Here is a 19,895-nt window from a genome sequence, read left to right on the forward strand (position 1 = left end):
TTTCTGGATTCTGTCGTAATCCATTATTCATTTTCCCCGGAACTGCAAGATTCACGATGCGATTTTATTATTATGCAGTATGGAAATATTCTGGAAGAACATTAAGATTTCTTTTGAATTGGTGAGTCAAGGTCAAGGTGACTGCTGTATTTGGAGTTGGTTTTGGAGACGATTTGGTTTTGGCACAAGTTCAACTGAGTGGATTTTATGAGCTCTTTCCATGAGTTTGCCCTAAAGGACATCGAAGATCACTGCGGGGTTTTGAGGTCCAGTGTTGGACGGCTATGGTCATGGAGGAATATACTAAGATAAAACAAGACGAGGAGTCTTCAGTATTAGATGTCTACTATTAAAAGTTCTACTCTATCAGCAGCACTGGCCTCTCTCTCCCTGTGTCTTGTCATATGTTTAAGTTACATATGTAGTAGTCATTGCATATGTAGTAGTAATTACATATGTAGTAGTAATTATATATGTAGTAGTAATTACGTATGTAGTAGTTACATATATGTTTGTCCAGATGTGGAAAGTGGTCCCCTTATCTGGGCCTATCAGTACAGCTATCTCAATCTTCTTACCTGACACCATGCCTTACCTTACCCTCCCTACCTCACACTACACCAACTCACTCGATTGCCTTGCTCTCTGCCCACCAAACCCAACTTTCAGCTCACTCACAGCACCCCACACGACCCTCATAAACAGTACATTACCTCACCTCATTTCCTCGCCTCACTTTTTCGCGCTACAGCTTCAATCCCCCAACCCCCCACCCTACCCCACCCCACCACACACACACACACACACACACACACACACACTACAATTCATGACCTCTCGTACGTACTTCCTCACAAGGTACGTCCGTCATCACACATGAACAAGAGATATGTACCAGTAGTTAGATCAAGCTACAAGAACATCTGGTTTGACTTGTGGGTCATTGGGTCGACCTTAACTGTATGTATGTATGTACGTAGGAGGCTTCCCACCAAACCCGTAACTCAGTTGTTAGTTGAGGGCTTACGTGGCTCCGCATCCTGTACCAAAAGCTAAACATTGGGTCTAAAGTACTCTCTCTCTCTCTCTCTCTCTCTCTCTCTCTCTCTCTCTCTCTCTCTCTCTCTCTCTCTCTCTCTCTCTCTCTCTCTCTCTCTCTCTCTCTCTCTCTCTCTCTCTCTCTCTCTCTCTCTCTCTCTCTCTCCTGCCATTGAGAAATGGCTTAGGAAGGAGTTCCACATGTCAGTGAAAACGATATGAGTGAGATCACTCAAGAATATTCTAGGTTAGAGGAAGGGTACATGTACGCCAAGTTAGGGTAAGGTGTCCCGGCCAGTACGAGAGGTGGCCTCATGTAAGGACATCATCATCTCCAGTAGGTTCGGTCATTAAGGAAGTTTGGAGACCTTCTTGCAAGTCAGGCCAACCCAGCATGTTGTCTCCACTCTGCGTAAACGATAGCGTTCTGGTAAATTCATGTGTATTATTACGTGTGGAGGGAGTGTTGTTGTAAGGCAACACTGGTGTTCTATAGCCACCACCACCACCACACCGGTGTTGTATGGCCACCACCTCCACCACATTGGTGTTGTATGGCCACTACCACCACCACAGTGGTGTTGTATGGCCACCCCCACCACCACACTGGTGTTGTATGGCCGCCACCACACTGGTGTTGTATAGCCACCACCACACTGGTGTTGTATGGCCACCACCACACTGGTGTTGTATGGCCACCACCACACTGGTGTTGTATGGCCACCACCACACTGGTGTTGTATGGCCACCACCACACTGGTGTTGTATGGCCACCAACACACTGGTGTTGTATGGCCACCACCACCACCACACTGGTGTTGTATAGCCAACCCCACCACCACACTGGTGTTGTATGGCCACCACCACACTGGTGTTGTATGGCCACCACCACCACCACACTGGTGTTGTATGGCCACCACCACGCTGGTGTTGTTGACACAGCCAACGTTACTAACACCTGGACATCGTATTATGGTGACAACCGAACTTTTCCTTAATTGATTTTCACATTAATGCGTTGTTCACTAGGTAAGTCGAGAAGTATATGGTAGGATTCTCCCTTCCTCTAAGACATTGTATCAACTTAGGTCAGGAGCAGCTCCCGAAACAGTAGATGGTCATAGTGAGATCAGGTTAGACACGTCATTGCCTGGACCAGATCAAGAATTAGCTAATGACACATGATGCACAACCGTATAGCTATAATGTCACATGATGCACAACCGTATAGCAATAATGACACATGATGCACAACCGTATAGCAATAATGACACATGATGCACAACCGTATAGCAATAATGACACATGATGCACAACCGTATAGCAATAATGACATGATGCACAACCGTATAGCAATAATGACATGATGCACAACCGTATAGCAATAATGACACATGATGCACAACCGTATAGCAATAAAAGAAAGGTAATTTTAGCGGGCAGTCAAAGTATGAAGCTCAGATTGATGAAGTGGGCAAATATGGTGATGTGAAAATTTCCGATGTGATGACTTTCATTGTGGAAAAACATTCACACAAAAAGATAAACGAAAATAGTTGATAAAAATCGGAGGTTATGATATGCGGGTCAATACAGGCGACATGAGTAACATAAGGCTGTTTTCATGTCTTCAGATTAATATCTGAATATAGTTAAATTCACAGGGTAGAAAAGGAATATATGTTTCTTGTATCAGATGATGACAATAACAAAAATATCGATTTTATGACAAACTACTAAATAAACAATTCCTTGACTTCTATAAAGAAATGTGAAATGCTTACGATAATATTGTACTGTGATGTTGGAATGATCCATTTGTCTTATTGTTGCTATCATTATGGTGTCACATGTGGTGATACTGTATGGTGGATGATGAGTGTTGTATTCATGTATGGTAAGAGGGTAATAAAGCAGGAGGACCTACCCCATCCTCCCAACACTCCCTCTGTGACGTTAGCCAACAGCTATGAAGGAAGAGTGCGGTACACAGACACGATACAGACGTGCACTTTTTAGTGAAGAGAATGAATGGAAAACATTTAGATTTATCCGGGCGCCCAACCAATAATCTAAGCAGGAAGGAATTAGCGGCTCACCCATTTAAGAAATCGCACTACCTGTGTATATTGTTGGTATTCCTTAACGGTCGTAGTGACTGATGATGGGTAGGTAGTGTTGGCCGTAGTGGTAGTGTGCTGTGTGTCTGGAGGGTATAGGAGCAGGTCAAGGAAGATGGAGCAGGAAATGGTGTCTTTAGGACTTCAAGGAGGGTGGGTTAAGGAGTGATGGAGGGGCCAGGGAGGGTGGCCCGTGGTGCGCGGAAGGAGTCCGCTGGTCGAGCCGGGCCGGCACGGCCTCCATCACCTCCAACAACCGGCTCGCAGTAGTTCACAATGGTCTTCAGCTGAAATAACAGCGTTACAAATGTTGTACGAGCGACATGGGTCTTATACAAAGACCACAGCACGACCCGTACCCACGGTGCTTGCCGTCCCGCCCACAGAAATTAGACCCTACACAACTGATGTGAGTTGTGGTGTCTCCGTGATTGTTTGGTTTGGTTGTAGGTCGGGTTGTTGGGGATGTGAAGGCGGGAGTTGTGGAGAGGGGCAAGTATGCAGTCTGTTATGGATGGGAGGGCTTGGGAAGTGTCAGTTGTTGTTCGCTGATGATATAGCGCTGGTGGCTGATTTGTGGGAGAAACTGCAGAAGCTGGTGACTGAGTTTGGTAAAGTGTGTGAAAGAAGAAAGCTGAGTAAGTGTGAATAAGAGCAAGGTTATTAGGTACAGTAGGGTTAAGGGACAAGTCAATTGGGAGGTAAATTTGAATGGAGAAAAACTGGAGGAAGTGAAGTGTTTTAGATATCCGGGAGTGGATTTGGCAGTAGATGGAACCATGGAAGCGGAAGTGAGTCACAGGGTGGGGAAGGGGGCGAAGGTACTGGGAGCGTTGAAGAATGTGTGGAAGGCGAGAACGTTATTTTGGAGAGCAAAAATGGGTATGTTTGAAGGAGTAGTGGTTCCACCAATGTTATGTGGTTGTGAGGCATTGGCTATAGATTGAGTTGTGCGGAGGAGGGTAGATGTGCTGGAAATGAGATGTTCGAGGACAATATGTAGTGCGAGGTGGTTTGATCGAGTAAGTAATGAAAGGGTAAGAGGGGTGTGTGGTAATAAAAAGAGTGTGGTTGAGAGAGCAGAAGAGGGTGTATTGAAATGGTTGGGTCACATGGAGAGAATAAGTGAGGAAAGATTGACAAAGAAGGTATATGTGTCAGAGGTGGAGGGAATGAGAAATGGGAGACCAAATTTGAGGTGGAAGGATGGAGTGAAAAAGATTTTGAGCGATGGGGCCCTGAACATAGAGGAGGGTGAAAGGCGTGCAAGGAATTGAGTGAATTAGAACGATGTGAAGCGTCTGGGGTAAAGCATGGAAAGTTTTGTGGGGCCTGGATGTGGAAAGGGAGCTGTGGTTTCGATGCATTACACATGACAGCTAGAGACTGAGTGTGAACGAATGTGGCCTTTGTCTTTCATTAACGCTACTGCGCGCGGGGGTGGGGGGCATTTCATGTATGGTGGGGTGGCGGCAGGAGTGGATGAAGGCAGCAAGTGTGAATTTGTACATGTGTATATATGTTTATGTCTGTGTATGTATATGTATGTATACGTTGAAATGTAAAGGTATGTATATGTGCGTGTGTGGGCGTTTATCTATATACATGTGTATGTGGATGGGTTGGGCCATTCTTTCGTTTGTTTCCTTGCGCTACCTCGCTAACGCGGGAGACAGCGACAAAGTATAATAGAAAAAATTATATATATATATATATATATATATATATATATATATATATATATATATATATATATATATATATATGGTGGAGTGTGGTGGTGTTGCGATGGTGTGGAGGTAGTGTCAGGTAGCACATAGTCGTACTGGGCTGGGGCCAGACCAGTCGTCCCTGAGCATATGTCACGTCATGGTAGGTCAGTATGTGGAGGTCTTCCTCCCCTGTAGAGACGTAAGTACCCAGACAGAGTTGATGCTATGTCGTCGCGTGAGGATCCCCAGCTACCAGAGTGTGGTACTGTGAGCAGTGCACGATGTAAGGGTGGCTGCCTCACCACCACTGGCCGTCGTCGACCTTGGCACACATCCCACATTCTGATGTTGCCCGATTTTTATGATACCCTCACTTGTTGTTGCCAGTGTACCTACCTATCTAACTACCTAACTACAGTGTATTACTGATGACATTGGATCTGGATACGTGTATGTAATGTGCTCAATATATATATATATATAATATATATATATATATATATATATATATATATATATATATATATATATATATATACGAATAAAGTGTATATGAACGCGCACCTTCATAGAACTATATATATATATATATATATATTTTTTTTTTTTTTTTTTTTTTTTTTTTTTTTTTGCCGCTGTCTCCCACGTTTGCGAGGTAGCGCAAGGAAACAGACGAAAGAAATGGCCCAACCCACCCCCATACACATGTATATACATACGTCCACACACGCAAATATACAATACCTACACAGCTTTCCATGGTTTACCCCAGACGCTTCACATGCCCTGATTCAATCCACCCTATATATATATATATATATATATATATATATATATATATATATATATATATATATATATATATATGTATATTTTTCTTTTTTTTTTTTTTTTTTTTTGCTTTGTCGCTGTCTCCCGCGTTTGCGAGGTAGCGCAAGGAAACAGACGAAAGAAATGGCCCAACTCACCCCCATACACATGCCTTGATTCAATCCACTGACAGCACGTCAACCCCGGTATACCACATCGCTCCAATTCACTCTATTCTTTGCCCTCCTTTCACCCTCCTGCATGTTCAGGCCCCGATCACACAAAATCTTTTTCACTCCATCTTTCCACCTCCAATTTGGTCTCCCTCTTCTCCTCGTTCCCTCCACCTCCGACACATATATCCTCTTGGTCAATCTTTCCTCACTCATTCTCTCCATGTGACCAAACCATTTCAAAACACCCTCTTCTGCTCTCTCAACCACGCTCTTTTTATTTCCACACATCTCTCTTACCCTTACGTTACTTACTCGATCAAACCACCTCACACCACACATTGTCCTCAAACATCTCATTTCCAGCACATCCATCCTCCTGCGCACAACTCTATCCATAGTCCACGCCTCGCAACCATACAACATTGTTGGAACCACTATTCCTTCAAACATACCCATTTTTGCTTTCCGAGATAATGTTCTCGACTTCCACACATTCTTCAAGGCTCCCAGAATTTTCGCCCCCTCCCCCACCCTATGATCCACTTCCGCTTCCATGGTTCCATCCGCTGCCAGATCCACTCCCAGATATCTAAAACACTTCACTTCCTCCAGTTTTTCTCCATTCAAACTCACCTCCCAATTGAATTGACCCTCAACCCTACTGTACCTAATAACCTTGCTCTTATTCACATTTACTCTTAACTTTCTTCTTTCACACACTTTACCAAACTCAGTCACCAGCTTCTGCAGTTTCTCACATGAATCAGCCACCAGCGCTGTATCATCAGCGAACAACAACTGACTCACTTCCCAAGCTCTCTCATCCCCAACAGACTTCATACTTGCCCCTCTTTCCAAAACTCTTGCATTCACCTCCCTAACAACCCCATCCATAAACAAATTAAATAACCATGGGGACATCACACACCCCTGCCGTAAACCTACATTCACTGAGAACCAATCACTTTCCTCTCTTCCTACACGTACACATGCCTTACATATATATATATATATATATATATATATATATATATATATATATATATGTGTGTGTGTGTGTGTGTGTGCGTGTGCGCGCGCGCTTGTTCACCATTTCCCGCATTAGCGACGTAGCGCCTAGAACAGGCAAAGTAAAGACCGTGTCCGGCCACATTTATTATGTAGGTGTCATGTGCAGTGCACCTACATGAGGCGCCGCCACAGACGTGTGCGATGGTTAGTGTAGCCAAGCTTTCCCTTATCCAGGGAGAGAGTCGTTGGCCAAAAGTTCTTGCAACATCTTCATTGTAAACACTTTCCTCAGCATCGTACTACTGTGTATGTCTCTAGTAATGACATTGTACGTAACACTGTGTAGGTCATCTGTCTCACCCCGGCTGAGTTTAACCTTACCTCACCCCACCACCAGGTGTGTACTACCTACCTCTTCCTATAATGTGTGTTAGTACTCCTCTCTTCGTATAGCCTAAATTGCACTTCCTTTTTATGAAGCCACATAAGGTATACGGATGAACCAGATGGCGTCCCTCGTGCTTTCTATGACTGCTTCTGAGGTGTTTCCTTACTTGCTCGTCACTTCGACTTTTGCATAGGAAAAACACCAACACTCAGCCTAGGGTATAGAAAGTAACCGTTCCTGGCCTTACACTTGTCCTAGTGTTGTCATTCTACCATATTGAAAGCCTTTAGATTTCCAACACCTGTTACACTAAGTATATGTCTACAGCCTGGAGAGGAATATATAATGCAAATGATAGAGGTCGACATAGTGCACATGTACTTGGAGAGTAGGGCAGGACGTGGGGTAACTTACATACTAATATGGGTAAACTTCAGTGTAGTTAGGAGGTTGACGGACCAGGAAAGTGGGAGAACATCTTGCCTGGTTTCATCTTGAACGAGGTGTTGGTAATGAGAGACGTAGTAGCCTCCAGACGGTAATGATGAGCACCTGGTAGTGTGGTGCTTACTTATATGGTTGGTAGTGCGTACATCAGAGCCCAATTTCCACCGGTGGAGCCCCAGCGGCGACTCATACTGTAGGAGCCACTAGGCAGTTTTTAGTGTTGCTCTTCTTGCAGTAAATCTGTTTTTTCTGTAAGGGTCGGGGGCCGAGCTTAACCGGTGCGGGGTCGCATGCGGCCGTCATGTTGGTAGCCCCTGTGAACCACAGTTAACACAGTCCAATTATTTGTTCCTCCAGAGGAATGACGTGACATTAGACTGCCTGACTGTTAGACTGGTTGTGACCAACACTGCGTATGTATTGTTGGAACTTATTACGACTACAGTTACTACAAAGCAAATTGTTCCATTTTAAACTAAGACCATGGGCAAGTACAACTTTTCATTTTGCTTAAAAGCCTTGCAGAGCGTCATGACACTTGATATATACCTCAGCATCTCTGGAGTAGATTGTTGGAAGCCATTCTTATAGCGAGCACTTGTTATATAATTTCTTGGAAAAGAATCAAACAGGAGAAAATGGAGAAACAAATAGTGACAGAGAAAGAGATATAATGTATATGTTCAGGGTAAGATATAGAAATACAGGGGGGTGGGGGTGATTGATCTTGTGAGGAAGGGGATACTACATACCTGTGTCTCAGTGTGGAGATATTGCCCTCTGCGGGGATGGAACACATGTAATGAGTTGGACTACAGGAGAGGCGGTGGGGATGGAGGAGGAGGAACGTGAGGGGAATTGATGCCTCATATATGAAGGGGAGAAGGAGGGGGCGGGGGGGGGGGGGATCTTCAAGGATGTTGTATATCTTCCTTTTACTCTTCCCGGCATAGTGTCTGACCCAGTCCTACTGCCTGTTACCTTACACCCTCCCCTGGCTGATACTGTTGCTGTTCCTCTGTCTTAGACACAGTTGGCCACCCATGGCAGGACCCAACCTCTGTAAACCAGTTCATCTCACCATGAACCAGGGCTGGCATATATTAAACCCAGGAAATGTTGTTGCAGCCGACCCTTTAGTATCCGGACCTGTTGGTGACTCCATAAGTGTTGATTCTGACTTGAAAAGGCCTGCCCACCTGCCTCGCAGGATTTCGTACACTATGTATGTCGGATAGAAGTGTGGTATTTGTAGGAGGTGATTGTAAGGTGTTTGGTGGAGATGGTCATGTGTATGGTTTGGTGGAGTGTGTGATGGAGATGTTCTGATCGTGTGTGGGTGTGGTGGGGTGTGTGATGGAGATGTTCTGATCGTGTGTGGGTGTGGTGGGGTGTGTGTTGGAGATGTTCTGATCGTGTGTGGGTGTGGTGGGGTGTGTGTTGGAGATGTTCTGATCGTGTGTGGGTGTGGTGGGGTGTGTGTTGGAGATGTTCTGATCGTGTGTGGGTGTGGTGGGGTGTGTGTTGGAGATGTTCTGATCGTGTGTGGGTGTGGTGGGGTGTGTGTTGGAGATGTTCTGATCGTGTGTGGGTGTGGTGGGGTGTGTGTTGGAGGCTCGTGGGGAGGGAGCGGTGCTGACCTCACCATCCTCAACATTACACCGTCAGCCATCAGCAGACACCTCATGCTGAGCATATCATTTGGCTTAATGCTGCATCATGTGGTTGGACGGTCAGCAGCAGTACACGTGTATGACTGGTCGGTCGGCCAGCACGCACACCCTTCCCACCGCTTGACCCGCCCTCTCGTGAGAACAAAGACAAACAGGATTGACGCTCATTATCCAGGCGAAAATATCTGGCAATCTTGATCATGGTCCTTACACAACCATAGTGGAGCATGGTACATTATGCTCGTGGTGTGGTGGAGCATGGTACATTATGCTTATGGGTGGTGGAGCATGGTATGTTATGCTGATGTTTGATTTGGTACCGGAGCATGATACATAATGCTCGTGGGTGGTAGAACATGGTACATTATGCTCATGGGTGGTGGAGCATGATACATTATGGCCATGGTAGGGGTGAGTGTGGGGTTTGGTGGTGGAGATGGGCATAAATGATTAAGGATCATTTGGTGAGGGTGTCGGGGCACACAGCATCAAGCACTCCCTTGCTTGGGCATCCACAGTAATACCAAAATACACTGGGCGCTTCTCTCTCTCTCTCTCTCTCTCTCTCTCTCTCTCTCTCTCTCTCTCTCTCTCTCTCTCTCTCTCTCTCTCTCCAGTGTGGCTTGCCTCTCTAAAACTGGTGTAGGTCACCTCGTCCGCCCTCGACCTTGCTCGACCTTTCATTATCTTTGGCTCCTGTGTGCTCTGCTGCCGGACGCCCTTGCCTGCCTTACCTCTGGTTGGTTGATGTTGGAATTCGTGTCTTGTGCCCAGTGTGGCAGATACTTGAGGCTCGCTCTCCGTCGTACTTCCGTCCGTGCATTTGTCTTTCGAGAGTCTCCTTGATTTAGCAAAGATACGTTTGAATATGTGTGCATATTGTTTTATGCTTGTCTGCTTGTGGCTTCATTGGTACACGTTCAGTCTTAAGCTGTGATGTGTGATACACCGAAACCTGTCCTCTATTCACAACCAGGCTCCACAGACCTTTCCATGGTTTACTCCGGCTGCTTCATATGCCCTGTTTCAGTCCACTGACAGCACCTTGTTCCCTTCTTAAGACATCGCTCCAGTTTACTCTATCCTGTGCACGCCTTCCACCCTCCTGCATGTTCACACCGCTTTCATTGAAAACCTTTCTCATTCCATCCTTTCCTCTTCATTTCGGTCTCCCCCTTTTCCTTGACGCATATACTCAATTTCAACTTCCTTCCTCTTATTTTCTCCATATGCCCAAACCTCTTCATATTCAACATTTGGCCGAAACAAGAATATGCTTCTCAAATTTGGCCAGTCCACCTAAAGGAACGCAGAGAACAAATAAGGATGGACCAGAGGTGGACAACAATTGTGGCACCAGAATTAAGATAGTAAAGTTATAAGGAATGGGGCTCCACGACTTAAGAGCTCCCTTCCTGTATTGTACAGATAAGTAATAACACTCAAACCAACTCAGGGTTGCCGCTGTGCAAACAGCTGTGGGCTAAATATCAGGTCGGTTGTGCTGCTGCACCTCCGTGTGAGGAGGAGTGTGGCATGCTAGTCTGCAACTTGCAAACCGTCAGAGGTTTACACTATAGTGACATGGCTTAAGGAAATGGACAGTGGACGTGAAGTGGAATAAGATTTATCAGTTTGTTTTCTCTTAGCTAGACGAGATAGAAGTACATGAGAGAGTTTAAGGGAATAGATAGAGGAAAGTACCAGAACTGGGAGGCGTTGCAAATAAGGAAGGGAAGCCCTTCAGCGACCCCAGGCGGATGATGAGGAGGGGACATGAATCAGCCCACCATAGCAAGAGAAGGTACAGTACTATGACGTAGGTCAAGATGTCACAAGGGACGTGAGGAAACAGTTTTCCACCATGAGAGTAGTGTACACTACCTGCAACAGCCTGAACAAGTGGGTTGGGGACGTGTACAGAACCTGGGTAAGAGCAGAGTTGGAAGACCTGAGCCTCACTAGTGTAAAGCTCTCACTTCACGTACTAACACACACACACACACACACACACACACATATGCATGCACGAAGATAAAAACAAACTGGAGAAGGTCAGGTTGAATGTGTGGTGTGGCCTCGTCCGTCACAGAGCAGTATGTTGGTGAGAGTGCCAGTGTGTGTTATTGTGTCAGTTTGGAAAATGGCTATAATGAAGGTGTTGTGTATGGTGAAAATGAGGATGTCTATTGTGTTGATAATGAGGGTGATTTTGTGCGGTGAAGGTGAAGCAGCTAGTTTTGTGTGGTAAAGGTAATTAATGTGTAGTGTAGCAGATATTGTACCTGCATGTATTACATGTAAGTATAATCACCACATTTATATGTACTACCTGCCTCCTGGCCAAGACATTTTAGTTTCCCTGTGTTCTCGTGAAGGTGTACGTTGGACCCCGGCCACTTTTTGTGTTCGTTCTGATACAAGACTGGCCTTTCTCTTGTTCTGTAATTCACAGAATGTCTCATGTTATACAACAGTGCACTTACATTATTATTATTATTATTATTATTATTATTATTATTATTATTATTATTATCAATATTATTTTCTCATCTATGCCGTATTACATGTGAAAATATATGTGCTAGGCTGTCGTATGGCATGCGTGACCTTGGGTCATGTTTGTGTGTGTCCTTGCACGGGAAGGGTGAGGTCAGGATCACAACCAGCCAGGAATACACACGACCACTCCAGCGAGACAGCTTCCTTCATTTCATTATAGTCAATAAGGCTGAGAAAGACTTCAGTCTTAGGTGGGAAAAAAAAAGGGATAAAGAGAAACATAGGAGAGAAAGAAGTTCTTAGAAAAGATGTTTAAAAGGGCGTTAGAAAAAGTGCAGCAGATGTTTGGTGTTGGTAGGAAAAGATTTTGAGACTTAACCGTAATTTAGTAGAAGTGTAGCAGATATAAGAGCATTCCCTACACAATGTTGGTAGATAAAGTAGAGAATCGGGAATGAAATAAATGAAGAGAGTATAAGAATACCAACATCATAATGTGTGTTTAGGAAGGCCAAATGTCTTGATGCTTGACTGAGAGGGAACATTGGCACATAGGGTGCGCTGACTGGATAAAAGAACATGGGACAACAGAATTGATCATTGGGTATTTACTATGGAGGCTGAAGAAGAGAGAGAGAGGTGCTAAGATGGTTAATGTCTTTCATGAGTGAAGGGCAGCACCACACATCCGTCCACACGAGAGGCCACTGTTACCACCACCACAAGGCTACAGGGAACGATGTAGCGCGGGGGGGGGGGGGGTCACTGCGCACTCTTAACCCCCTCACCCTCACCCATCTCCCCATACCACATACGCAGTTTTAGTGACCAGAACCAGGGAGTGTACTTGTACTGACCAGAACCAGGGAGTGTGGTTGTAACCATTACTTGCGGTGTTCAGTACCTGACCCAGGTTTCTCCTGTGTTGTGGTGTATAGCATTTGCACCAGCATTCTTTAATAACTTAAGAATTTGGTATAAGCAAGGGAGACCGTAGTTTCCGTTTTTTTTCCTAACATAATGTGTAAGTTTTCTTCTAGAATATCGGTAGAGATTGCTAAATAGTTTCATTTAATCTTTGCTGAATGGATCATTTGTATATCAAGGAACATATTTATTCATAACATGAAACTTTAGATATTTACTTTGCCTACTTTAACTTAGAATATGTACATTTTAGTTCTATTTTGAATCATAGATAATGTCATTTTGTTAAGAGTTCTATGGCATAGTTTGTAAGAAGGAAGGTAGGATGATCTTTTCCACTTTCAGTAATTACTGGCACTGTTCATCCATGTCTTTGAATAAAGAAATATTGGATTAAAAGTTGGAAAGATCAGCAGATATTCTGTTTTCAAAACTGTGTGATTGCCATGTAAAAGTAAGATGATGTAGGGGTTAAGCCTTATTTAATTGCTAGAATTAAATGATTACCGGTGACACTTTGACCCAGAGAACTGAGTGCACAAACCTGTGGGTCATTATCAAGGAAGGGTAAATTGTCGTGGAAAGTGAGAAAAACACAGTTGGCCGTCATGTTACCTGGCAAACAATGATGAATTGGACATGCTGGATCATGCTGAAATTTCACTTTGAGTACAGTGGTAAGTAATGCCATCAAAACCATCTCAGATGAGTGTTGATTTAAATAACCAGCTGAACAAATTATTTCGGTGTGTTGTTTTATGAAAAGTGTAAGAATCATATGTAAATTTATGTATTTTTCATTGTTTCTTTTTCCTTTTTTTTTCTTACAGGTGGCGGTGCCAGATGTAGTGGAGGCTGCCCAGGATGCTGACGTTCTCATCTTCGTTATCCCACACCAGTTTATAAAACGAATTTGCCAGCCCCTTATAGGCAAGCTCAAACCCTCCACGGTTGGCATATCTCTTATTAAGGTGAGGTTTGTGTATGGATGGCATGATATCGGTTTATAATTACCGTATATACCGGTGTGTAGTTCAAATTTTTAAGACCACATTTTTAGGCAAAAAATTAGGGGGTCGGCATGTACATGGGTAATAGTTTCGGTAGGTGAAACCCCGTGCATGATGGGAAGGGCTAGGAGCAACTTTTAGCTTCAGATATGGAAATTTTTTTACCAGTTTCTACCAAGAATGATGTCGTGGAGCTATTTTTGGAAGGGCTGTTTGATGGCGCAAGTCACGCAGATACCTGAACGACTAGTTGTTTGGTGTCGTATTTTTGACAAAAGTACCGTAACATTGTATTATACACAAACTTGTCATATTTCTGTAAAATAAGAAGCAAGACAGTAATAGTATAAACAGTTTCAAAGTACGGTATCTGTAAGATAAGAAGCAAAACAATGATAATGTAAAGATAAGAAAAAAACAATATCCAAGTGTGGTCACATTAAGGTTGGTCACACTCAGGATGGCACGGTCTATAGAGTGTGGTCACATTAAGGTTGGTCACACTCAGGATGGCACGGTCTATAGAGTGTGGTCACATTAAGGTTGGTCACACTCAGGATGGCACGGTCTATAGAGTGTGGTCACATTAAGGTTGGTCACACTCAGGATGGCACGGTCTATAGAGTGTGGTCACATTAAGGTTGGTCACACTCAGGATGGAAACTTGTAAAACCTCCTGCTACCCGGCACGTGGTTTTCGAATTGTTTTGTTTAAAAATTATATGAAAAGTATATTATACATGAACTGTGCCTGAATTAATATATTTTAAATATGAATAGTAGTTTGCTGAAACATGATGTATTTCAGTCCATAATAGGATGAAATACATGAAAACAAGACTACCTAACCTTCCAATGCTCAAAATGTTACTCGTTTTTCAATAGTTTCCAGTTAATATACTGTTATATTTCAATGGTATTGTATTTACACTGTTCTTGATGTAATACGGAAATGTAATGTTTTTGCAGAAATGACGTACGTATAATAATGAAAAGATGGGATAAAATCATGACGAAAACAATCAACTTTCGTTTTCTTTCCTTGTTCAAAAGATGTTACCGTAATCGCTTTACGACTGATTTCATTAAAAAAAACAAACTTGTATTTCAACAGTATTGTATCCTAATTGACTTAAAGAGATATTTGAATGGAAATATACAACATTTTTGCTGAAAGTATCCGAGTTTCAGTATAATGTGCAGTAAAAATATATGGTAAACAATTTGCCTTTGCCTCTCAGTGTTTGAAGCCCAGAGAACCTCTGGTTATACGACGTAGTTTTTGGTGAGGATTTTTTTGAGATGAGATTTATATGCCATAAAATATGGCGCTTTATTACACCAATTTATTGTTCCATTACCTTTAAAAACTTGAGTCGACCTGTACATGAGACATATAAATTGATGATTTCTTGGCCAAAATCAAGGGTCAAACTATAGAGGTAAACTTACAGAGAAGTATACATGGTACCTTTTATGTATGTAGGTATAGAGCTAAGTCTATTAGGACCCAAGTCTAATTTTCCAATCATGTTATTTTACATTGTAAGCATCGTTTACATGCTTATCCACCACTCTTATACTATCGAGTATTTCTTAGCATTTTTGAATGCCATTATGTATATGGACTATTTGCATCATGGAATCATATGTGACAAGTACATTTCGTACGATACGAAAATGAATATTATTTACTCGCCTAGAGGTGCAGTGAAGTTACAAGAGGACTTGGATAAACTCTTTGTGGGCGAGGGAGTGGCAAATAATGGATTTCAATGTAAGTAAATGTAAGATATATCGTGTAGGGAATGGGGATAACACAAACTGTTGTTTATATAATATACTCATACGGAGATCAGACTGTGAGAGGGATTTGGGAGTATTAGTAAACACCTAAAACCAAGCTTGCACCAGTGTATCAAAGTTAAAAAAAAAAAGGCAATTAGAATGTTGGTATTTATTAGAAGTGTTAATAACAAAACCCCTAAAATTATATTAAAGCTTTATCTTGCATTAGTTAGACCTCATTTGGACTATGCTGTGCAGATTTGGTCATCTCACCATCCAAGTTTATTAATTAGGAATCTTAGTTATGAAGAAAGGCTGCTAAACTGAATTTACATTCACTGAAAAGGAGGGCCCTAAGGGATATGATACAAATGTATAAATGAATGACAGGGGAAACTAGCAATGTTCTAAGGATAGCCAACCATGTTAGAACTCTCGGTAATAGATTCAAAATAGAAAAATTTAAGTTCACATTGGTTGTGGAGAAGCACTTGTTAAAGAATAGGGTGGTTGATATCTGGAGTAGCTTGCCAGATGCAGTAGTTGGGGCTGGAACCTTGAAGTGTTTAAAAATAGGTTGGATAGGTATATGAGCTCTTTAGGTGGGGGTGGTTGTAGGAAGGATCCACCAAGGATGGGCTAATAGACTGTATCTCTTGACGAACTGTTCACTGCCCACATAGTTGATCTGTTTTGATAACACAAAGGTTTTAGATCAGGTCACCCTTTCCCCAGCTAGGCAAATTTATAGCCTTTCCTTGTACGTCAGTTCTCATAATTCTGGTACCATCTTTGTTGACATCCTCTGGACCATCTTTACTATTGTTTGTGTTTTAAGTGCAGAAACTAAACTTAAGAAGCATATAATAGTTTTGGCCTTATGTAGGGTATGACCGGCTTGTTAGATATTTCCTTGTCCATTTACATGAAAGGTATTTGCTAGCTATTAGTGTGTGACAACTATTCTCGTAAATTGGGACTCTTGCAACAGGGTAGGGACAATATCAACTCCCAATTCGTTCTTGCACACAGAATCCTGATGCTTATTTCCTGCTCGATGATAATCATATTGAGCCTTTCACTTTGTCCCATCCTCATTACTTTATATTCACTTATGTTGAATTTTGTCAGCCATGTATCAGACCAGCTTTAGAGTCTGTTGAGGCCTCCTTGAGAGTTGATATCTTTTAGTTAATCTGTCACTAACTGTTTGAAAGAACTGTTTACTATTAACAGCCGCAATCTATCTGTCAATGTGTGATTCTCTCTATTATCATAGCTCCATTCCCAGTTTAATGGGATGAATCTATTGGGTACATGCCCAATGTGTTAAAGTGAAACATGGACTTTTTTATTCATGAAAATGGTTCTTACTTTCTCATTTTACACATCCCTTTTCATAAAATGATACATTGCCTTCAATCCTCATTCATTTATCAAACGTCTTTTGAAATTTCCCAAGTCCTTCTCAGGTCTTTCACATTTAAACTATCTTTTGTATGGTGTCTCTCTTCCCCTTATACCTTCTACTGTACTACTGTATATCTTCTTGACCAACCTATCATCTGCCATACATTCTACTTGCTCATACCATCCTAAAAGACTTTGATCCATGTTTCTAATAACTTCTTTACACCCCTTAAGCTTCCCACATCATTCTGTTAGTCCTTGTAATTGCAACAATACACATTTTTCCATCTTTACTGCTCCTATTTTTGGTCTGCCCTAACCTTTCAACTCTTGGATGTCACATCCTTACACCATCATTGGGACAAATACTTCATTATGGAAGCATCTTTCACACTGCTCAGATTTTTCCCATTTACCCGAGTTTACAGTGCACCCCTAGTTTTTCCTCCCATGCATGACTTTGCTTTCGGCCTCAGCCTTTCCATTACCATTCTTAGTAAACTTTACATATCATTTAACTCATTGTTGAATTCATCCATAACTTCTAATTCTTTACCATGCTTACTAATATCGCACTGATTTTCCATCCCTCTTGGAAATTTGTGTCTTAATTTTTATTTACATGTATCATTTTCACCGTAGATAAGTAATAGAATGAAGTTACCTCACCTTGCTCTTATCTCATACCTTGCTCCAGTTCATAAGAACATAAGATAACTTTGATGATGTCACACAGCCTTGATGCATTCTCACATTTATTTCAAATCAGTCACTCACACATACTGTTGTCCCATTGTAGAAGCTCCTAAGAGCATTCAAAGTCTTCCATGCACACCACATACTCTCAGAACTTCCCAAAGTGCTTTCCTATTCACTTTATCAAATTATTATTTTTTTTTTATTATACTTTGTCGCTGTCTCCCGCGTTTGCGAGGTAGCGCAAGGAAACAGACGAAAGAAATGGCCCAACCCCCCCCCATACACATGTATATACATACGTCCACACACGCAAATATACATACCTACACAGCTTTCCATGGTTTACCCCAGACGCTTCACATGCCCTGCTTCAATCCACTGACAGCACGTCAACCCCGGTATACCACATCGCTCCAATTCACTCTATTCCTTGCCCTCCTTTCACCCTCCTGCATGTTCAGGCCCCGATCACACAAAATCTTTTTCACTCCATCTTTCCACCTCCAATTTGGTCTCCCTCTTCTCCTTGTTCCCTCCACCTCCAACACATATATCCTCTTGGTCAATCTTTCCTCACTCATCCTCTATATGTGCCCAAACCACTTCAAAACACCCTCTTCTGCTCTCTCAACCACGCTCTTTTTATTTCCACACATCTCTCTTACCCTTACGTTACTCACTCGATCAAACCACCTCACACCACACATTGTCCTCAAACATCTCATTTCCAGCACATCCATCCTCCTGCGCACAACTCTATCCATAGCCCACGCCTCGCAACCATACAACATTGTTGGAACCACTATTCCTTCAAACATACCCATTTTTGCTTTCCGAGATAATGTTCTCGACTTCCACACATTCTTCAAGGCCCCCAGGATTTTCGCCCCCTCCCCCACCCTATGATCCACTTCCGCTTCCATGGTTCCATCCGCTGCCAGATCCACTCCCAGATATCTAAAACACTTCACCTCCTCCAGTTTTTCTCCATTCAAACTCACCTCCCAATTGACTTGACCCTCAACCCTACTGTACCTAATAACCTTGCTCTTATTCACATTTGCTCTTAACTTTCTTCTTCCACACACTTTTCCAAACTCAGTCACCAGCTTCTGCAGTTTCTCACATGAATCAGCCACCAGCGCTGTATCATCAGCGAACAACAACTGACTCACTTCCCAAGCTCTCTCATCCCCAACAGACTTCATACTTGCCCCTCTTTCCAAAACTCTTGCATTTACCTCCCTAACAACCCCATCCATAAACAAATTAAACAACCATGGGGACATCACACACCCCTGCTGCCACAAACCTACATTCACTGAGAACCAATCACTTTCCTCTCTTCCTACACGTACACATGCCTTACATCCTCGATAAAAACTTTTCACTGCTTCTAACAACTTTCCTCCCACACCATATATTCTTAATAGCTTCCACAGAGCATCTCTATCAACTCTATCATATGCCTTCTCCAGATCCATAAATGCTACATACAAATCCATTTGCTTTTCTAAGTATTTCTCACATACATTCTTCAAAGCAAACACCTGATCCACACATCCTCTACCACTTCTGAAACCACACTGCTCTTCCCCAATCTGATGCTCTGTACATGCCTTCACCCTCTCAATCAATACCCTCCCATATAATTTACCAGGAATACTCAACAAACTTATACCTCTGTAATTTGAGCACTCACTCTTATCCCCTTTGCCTTTGTACAATGGCACTATGCACGCATTCCGCCAATCCTCAGGCACCTCACCATGAGTCATACATACATTAAATAACCTTACCAACCAGTCAACAATACAGTCACCCCCTTTTTTAATAAATTCCACTGCAGTACCATCCAAACCTGCCGGCTTTCATCTTCCGCAAAGCTTTCACTACCTCTTCTCTGTTTACCAAATCATTTTCCCTAACCCTCTCACTTTGCACACCACCTCGACCAAAACACCCTATATCTGCCACTCTATCATCAAACACATTCAACAAACCTTCAAAATACTCACTCCATCTCCTTCTCACATCACCACTACTTGTTATCACCTCCCCACTTGCTCACTTCACCGAAGTTCCCATTTGCTGCCTTGTCTTATGCACTTTATTTACCTCCTTCCAGAACATCTTTTTATTCTCCCTAAAATTTAATGATACTCTCTCACCCCAACTCTCATT

General features: G+C 42.7%; 1 protein-coding gene across 1 annotated transcript in view; it reads left to right on the top strand.

Annotated features, from left to right (window-relative positions):
- Positions 1–19,895, top strand: part of Gpdh1 (Glycerol-3-phosphate dehydrogenase 1) — a 74,135-nt gene that overhangs the window by 10,393 nt on the left and 43,847 nt on the right. The window contains exon 3 of the mRNA XM_071692196.1: positions 13,635–13,775. Coding sequence (XP_071548297.1) covers positions 13,635–13,775 — 141 coding nt within the window. The remainder of the gene's footprint in view (positions 1–13,634; positions 13,776–19,895) is intronic.

This window comes from Panulirus ornatus, chromosome 52 (assembly GCF_036320965.1).
Source record: "Panulirus ornatus isolate Po-2019 chromosome 52, ASM3632096v1, whole genome shotgun sequence".
NCBI lineage: Eukaryota > Metazoa > Arthropoda > Malacostraca > Decapoda > Palinuridae > Panulirus > Panulirus ornatus.